At 49.7% G+C, this 6,086-nt stretch overlaps 1 protein-coding gene across 2 annotated transcripts; it reads left to right on the top strand.

The window, feature by feature from the left end:
• The first annotated feature begins 342 nt into the window (after positions 1-342).
• Positions 343-4,061, top strand: Hey1 (hes related family bHLH transcription factor with YRPW motif 1). 2 transcript variants are annotated; one of them, XM_045144451.1, is made up of 5 exons: positions 343-596; positions 785-860; positions 995-1,090; positions 1,399-1,480; positions 2,336-4,061. In XM_045144451.1, the coding sequence occupies exons 1-5, from the start codon at positions 508-510 to the stop codon at positions 2,920-2,922; spliced, it is 930 nt and encodes a 309-aa protein (XP_045000386.1). In that variant the 5' UTR covers positions 343-507; the 3' UTR covers positions 2,923-4,061. The 2 variants fall into 2 exon arrangements, with proteins under 2 accessions (XP_045000386.1, XP_045000387.1); XM_045144452.1 differs by having other exon boundaries at positions 345-596; positions 995-1,078.
• The last annotated feature ends 2,025 nt before the right edge of the window (positions 4,062-6,086 follow it).

The raw sequence follows: 6,086 nt of genomic DNA, 5'->3' as shown, positions 1-6,086 counted from the left end.
GGGCTGGTGTCCCGGCCCGGCCCCCCGCGCCTGCCCGCCGCCGGCCCACCGTCGCCCGCGCCTCCTCCTGCCCCCAGTGGAGTCCCCGCGGAGCCGACGCACCGCCGCCGGGCAGGGGCGGGCGTCCAGAGAGGAGGAGGTCGCGGAGAGGGAGCGGCGCATCCCCTCGCCCCGCGCCCCGCCCCCGAGCGGCTGCCAATCCACGGAGCGACACGTCGGATTGGCCGGAGCGGGGCCGTTGCCCGGGAGCCTCGGCCCCGCCCCTCGCCCCCTGGCGCGCCGGCCCTCCTCCTCCCCTACCACCCTCCCTCGGGCCCTGGGAAGGGGCGCAGCGTGGGAAAGGGATGGTTGAGTTTTAACCGGGGACGGAGCGTGAGCGGGATCAGTGTGCGCGCAGCGCGAGCAGCCGAGCGCCCCGCGGCCGCGGCTGTGAACTCCTCCCCGGCCGCCGCTCCACCCTCCCTTCTTCCTCCCTCCCTCCCTCCCCGGAGCCCGCGCGCCGCCAGCATGAAGCGAGCTCACCCCGACTACAGCTCCTCCGATAGCGAGCTGGACGAGACCATCGAGGTGGAGAAGGAGAGTGCGGACGAGAATGGGTGAGTCGGCGGCGCACGGGCGCGCCGATGCTCCGCGAGCGGTGGGCTGGCGGTCTCCCGGGGGGCGAGCGACGCTGCAGCCACGCTCCAGCCCAAGTTGCCAAAACAAGCCGTGTGCGGGGGTGGGGGTCGGACACTCGCGGGTCACCTCCTTTCTCAGCCACGACTGCTCTCCCCCCTCCTTTCAGAAACTTGAGTTCGGCGCTAGGTTCCATGTCCCCAACGACATCTTCCCAGATCTTGGCCAGGAAAAGACGGAGAGGCGTGAGTTGTTTTTTTTTTTTAATTCTTTAAAAATGTCGTTATTAACCAACAGAAAGAACCGCGTTTCTTCCCTTTGGAATTTACAGTCTTAATGGAAACGTGCTCCTTTGTTGTTTTGCTTGCCTCCCACACAGATTATTGAGAAGCGCCGACGAGACCGGATCAATAACAGTTTGTCTGAGCTGAGGAGACTGGTACCCAGTGCTTTCGAGAAGCAGGTAATGGAGAAAGTAGGTAGAGCTGCGTGCACCTCTGACTCCACCCTCCCCCATGCGCCCTACCTTGTCCCTGTCCTGGAAAACAGCTGTGCTATCTGCATGCGTGCGTACACACACACACAAACACACACACACGCACTCGCTCGCTTGCTCGCTCTCTCTCTCTCCCTCTCCCTCCCTCCCTCCCTCCCCAGCGGATTTTGTGAAGACAGCTCATCTGCTTCAGTTCACATTTTACAGTTTACATACACGTATGCGTATTTTAAGTTGATCTACCGAGACACCTATTCCAGATAGTCTCTTGGCGTTGTCTTCTTTAGGGATCTGCTAAGCTAGAAAAAGCCGAGATCCTGCAAATGACTGTGGATCACCTGAAAATGCTGCACACTGCAGGAGGGAAAGGTACGTCTCAGCAGCCCTGGCGGCGGCTCTGCGTGGTCGGGTGGAGGCCAGCAGCAGGCAGGGCTGGGATTGGTGCAGTCCCTGCCTGTTTTTTCTTTGAGGGTGGGGAGAGGATAGTGTGGGGCTCGCCAGTCAGCGCACCTTCAGCGGCACCTCGGATCTTCTGCAGGGAATTCATCACTTCAGCCTCATGGAACTAGTTGAGGCATCATTCAGCAAATGCTTTTCATCTGTGAGATCCTCAAAGTTGTGTCAGCCCTGATTCCGATCAGGTCGCTGTCGCATTTGTCCACTGTCGTTTTGGGAAAAGGGCTTTTTAACAGCAACAGCATGCAGCATGAATTTCATATTCGTAATTTTTGACGTCAGCTGCCACGAGACTCTGGAAAGAAACTGTTGTGACAAAGTAGAGGAAAAATCCAGAGGTGGGAGACAGGAGGTCTGTGTGTCTTGTCTCCAGCTAGAAAATGCTTCACCAAGGACCAAGTGCCTAAAAGCGCCACGATGATAACTTACATCTGTGTGTCTAATGAATTTCACTGCTCTGTGGTTTCTCTGTCCTTGATGTATTTTTTTTTGTTATATTTTTGTTGTTGTTGTTGGGGGAAAAACATTAAAGGAAAGAACATAGTTTCATCCGCTGGTAGGGTATAATTCCTGCTCAGCAGCTTCCAACTGGGCTTTGAACTTTCATTAACAAGCACATCATGTTGATGAATGCAGAGATTTCGGTCAGCTTCAAAATATTTGGGCTTGCAGGAGAACCCACGAGCGCTGTGCTTTGACAACGTAGATATATTTGCCGGGAAGGGAAGGAGTCGAGCCCTGAGGGTTTTCTTTTGTTCTCATCCCCAGGTTATTTTGACGCGCACGCCCTGGCGATGGACTATCGGAGTTTGGGGTTTCGGGAATGCCTGGCCGAGGTTGCCCGTTACCTGAGTATCATCGAAGGACTGGATGCCTCGGACCCGCTCCGCGTTCGGCTGGTCTCGCATCTCAACAACTACGCCTCCCAGCGGGAAGCGGCGAGCGGCGCGCACGCGGGCCTCGGACACATTCCGTGGGGGAGCGCCTTCGGACACCACCCGCACGTCGCGCACCCGCTGCTGCTGCCGCCGCCGCCGCCGCCGCCGCAGAACGGCCACGGGAACGCGGGCAGCACGGCGGCGTCCTCGGAGTCCCACCACCAGGGCCGGCTGGCCGCGGCCCATCCGGAGGCGCCGGCCTTGCGAGCGCCCCCTGGAGGCGGTCTGGGACCGGTGCTCCCCGTGGTGACCTCAGCCTCCAAACTGTCGCCCCCTCTCCTCTCCTCGGTGGCGTCGCTGTCCGCCTTCCCCTTCTCCTTCGGCTCCTTCCATTTATTGAGCCCTTCGGCACCCACGCAGGCAGCGAACCTTGGCAAGCCCTATAGACCTTGGGGAACGGAGATTGGAGCTTTTTAAAGAACTGGTGCTGTAGGACGAGGTAGGGGAACGCTTAAAATGTCCCAGCTGAGCTGGAACTGTTGCCAACATCACCTTAAAGTCGTCAGTAAAAGTAAAAAGGAAAAAGGTACACTTTCAGATTTTTTTTTCCCTAAAGACTAAAGGTTTGTTGGTTTACTTTTTTCTTTATAATTTTTTTTTATCATGTCATGTATTAGCAGTTTTTTTAAAAAACTAGTTAATTTTTGTTTAAACATTTTACTCAGTGTGAACCAACACTATGGGATCCGTTTGTACCGTTCTTAATTGACTTTGTAAACCTGTACAGGAATGATTTCATTTGCCTCACCATGTTGGTAATCTTAACCTTTAATGTTTGGGGTCCTTTTTTTTCCTGCTTTTATAGCTGCAGTCCCTTTCTTTTGATTTATTTTCCAAACCACCGTGCTCAATGTTAACATGATTTTGTTTGTTAATATTTTGACAGAAGAAGGTGTTGTATAAAAAAATGATGTACTTTAGGGAGGGGGGAGGGGACAAAGCATTATATTTCCAAAGCGTTGACAAATCAGATGGTCAGCTTTATTCAAGAAAGACTAGTTAGTTCTCTGCTTCCTGCAGCAGTAAGGGGAAACGCACAAGCCACCCGTGTCCCTCAATCAAGGTGATCGACTACTGTTGTTGTCTACCTGGCCTTGCAGGTCCCTATCTGGTGTATTAGCAGCAAAGACACTGAAGACAATTGCATTGACTATGCCTGCATACACTAGCCCCAAGCAATGCAATGAATTTTTAATCTCATGGATATCAAGTTTCCACGTGTTAACCTGCATCAGAGTCATGGTATGCAGCTGGTCTGTTCAGTAGTGCAGTACAACCTGGTAAATGCATAAGCCTAACTTTGCGGGAACTACCACCTTTTCTTTGAACTGGAAATTCTTATGTTGTCTCTTCCTTTTGGTGCATGGACATGTGGTTCTTGAGATATTTCAAAGGGCTTTTCTGCCTTATCTTTGATTTATTTAATTTGATTTGGGCTATAAAAGTATCGTTTCAGATTTATTCCTTTAGCAGGTGTAGTTTGAACAACCTCCACTGAACTGAGTTTGACCTCTGTTGTACTGATGTGTTGTGACTAAATAAAAAAGAACAAACTATTCTGTCTTTCCTTCTGTTGGCTAAAAAGTTTGTTGGTGATTGGTTATCTTTTGTTTACTAATTTCATTATTGAAATTCTAAATTGTGGATGTGTGCTGTTGAATAAGGGGAGTGTAGAGTTTTGCTTGGCCTCCCACAAGAGAACATAACCTGCTGGCTGTTCAGCCAGATTGCCTGGCCCTTAAGCCTTCCATCAGTGGACTAGGAAGCTTGAAATCAGACTAGAGTTTCCAAAACTGGGAAGGAACTCTGATAAACTTTTAAAACCCTGCTGACCATTTGACTAATACTTTCTAAGAGCACTGACTGTGTGCTTGGTTCTATGCTGATAAAATAGAAAATTTCATTTATTTATTTTCATGGAACAGAAGAGAACTCCCATCTGAGTCATATCTGATTCCTCATCCCCCCCCCCCCCCCCCCCCGGCCTTAGAGTGGCATCATGATGGCCTGTGGCAGGTTGTAATTCTGCACCTGCACAGTTTGGAGAGGTTTCCCTTGAATTGCATTGGTTTCCTGAGCTGTGTCTGAGGAAGCAGACATATGCTTTAAGTTAGAGCAAAATGCTGCCTTAACAGTACCTGAGCCCCAGGGAGAAAAGGAGCTTTCCCATTACCTTAAAAGTAGTCCTGCCGCTGAAGAGGCGAGCACTGGCTCTTGGCTTAGAAGGAATTCACCTTGATCCTTAGGGTGATGGAGAGAAGAGGGCGAAACCCACTCTGGCCACGAGTGTAGAGCCACCATTTGCCCAGCTACTGAGCTCCTCCTCTTCTCTCTGACGCGAAAACAAAGACTGAACACAAAGAGAAGTTTAGATTTTGAACTTGAGAAATGACTGTTGGGTTCCTGGGAAGGGGCAAGAGGCTAGCATTTGGGTTTCAAATGTGATATATCACTCAGCTTTTGCTGGGTGGCCTCAGTCGTTATGCCTTTGGGATGTACAGCTTCATTCTCTGCATTGCCTGTGCTGTGGAGACACACTTTCTGTCTGTCACAGGCTGTGATGGAAAGCGTTGTGATAATTCTGCCAAGTGTCAGTTTAATTTTAGCAACTGCAGTTTCAAACGGCACTATGGCGTTACTGAGCAGCATTGTGCTTCATTATTCCAGCTTATCATCACCCAGGTTTGATGGGTGCTAATGTGGTTTGCAGGAAGAGCCTGGAATGGTGAAATAGACAGCATGTCACACCTGTCCTGTGGATGATGGCTGTATCATGATCTGGGCAGGTAGTGCTTTTGTGGGGGCAAAAGGAGTTATTCTTTTTCTTTTTTGAGACCCACTTATTTGGCTAAATGCATTATTGTGAATTAATGAGATGAAGAATATAAAGCAAATTCTTGCATAAACTAGTCTAATAGAAAAATCTGGGCATACCCTCCTATTGCTGTAGTCCACCTTATGTTGGCCAGGGGGTGATGTCCACCCTCTGCTCATGCCATCATTTTTACCTGCCATTGTGGAGCTTCCCTTTGAGCCTATAAGCCAAAATAAATTTCTTTTTCCCAGAAAAAAAAAGAAAAATCTGACAAATAACATTTTAAATTTATTCCATATAGCTAAATTACAGCGTGATTCTTTTAATTCAGATTCTCCTTGCTCCACTCTGCTAGTCACTAAAACCATAATATTTTAAATATAGATTACTTAAATTTAAAATCCCCCAGGAAATGTTCTCTTGGCTACACTTTCCTCTAGCCCTTCTGGTTTATATGAGTATCACAGCTTTGATGCCTTCATTACTTTCCAGTGATGATTTATAATTAAAATAACTTCAGAGCCAACATCATCTGAGACACTGCTTCAAATGTGGCCCAGTTTCTTTCACAACCAGAGCACCAGGGGATTTGGCCATCTTGGGAAGGGGACCAGAATTCTGGCTTTGGTTCTGCCTTTATCTAATTGGGTGACCTTGGAGAGGTCATTAGAATTCAAAGTAGGCCCCTTTGGTCATCTCGCAAATGAAATGGTTAGAATATATGGGGTGGGGTTCCTAGATGAGAGGTTACTGGAACAGGTGCCAA

This window comes from Jaculus jaculus, chromosome 2 (genome assembly GCF_020740685.1).
Source record: "Jaculus jaculus isolate mJacJac1 chromosome 2, mJacJac1.mat.Y.cur, whole genome shotgun sequence".
NCBI lineage: Eukaryota > Metazoa > Chordata > Mammalia > Rodentia > Dipodidae > Jaculus > Jaculus jaculus.
The sequence above is the reverse complement of the archived record's forward strand: the minus strand, read 5'-3'. Positions and strand labels throughout refer to the sequence as shown.

What these genes read in the sequence shown, in the direction of transcription:
- Hey1 (XM_045144451.1), top strand. Translation starts at nt 508, where the DNA reads ATGAAGCGAGCTCACCCCGACTACAGCTCCTCCGATAGCGAGCTGGAC. An exon ending in GAGAGTGCGGACGAGAATGG is followed by an intron (nt 597 to 784) that starts GTGAGTCGGCGG and finishes CCCTCCTTTCAG; the next exon opens with AAACTTGAGTTCGGCGCTAG. An exon ending in AGAAGCAGGTAATGGAGAAA is followed by an intron (nt 1,091 to 1,398) that starts GTAGGTAGAGCT and finishes TGTCTTCTTTAG; the next exon opens with GGATCTGCTAAGCTAGAAAA.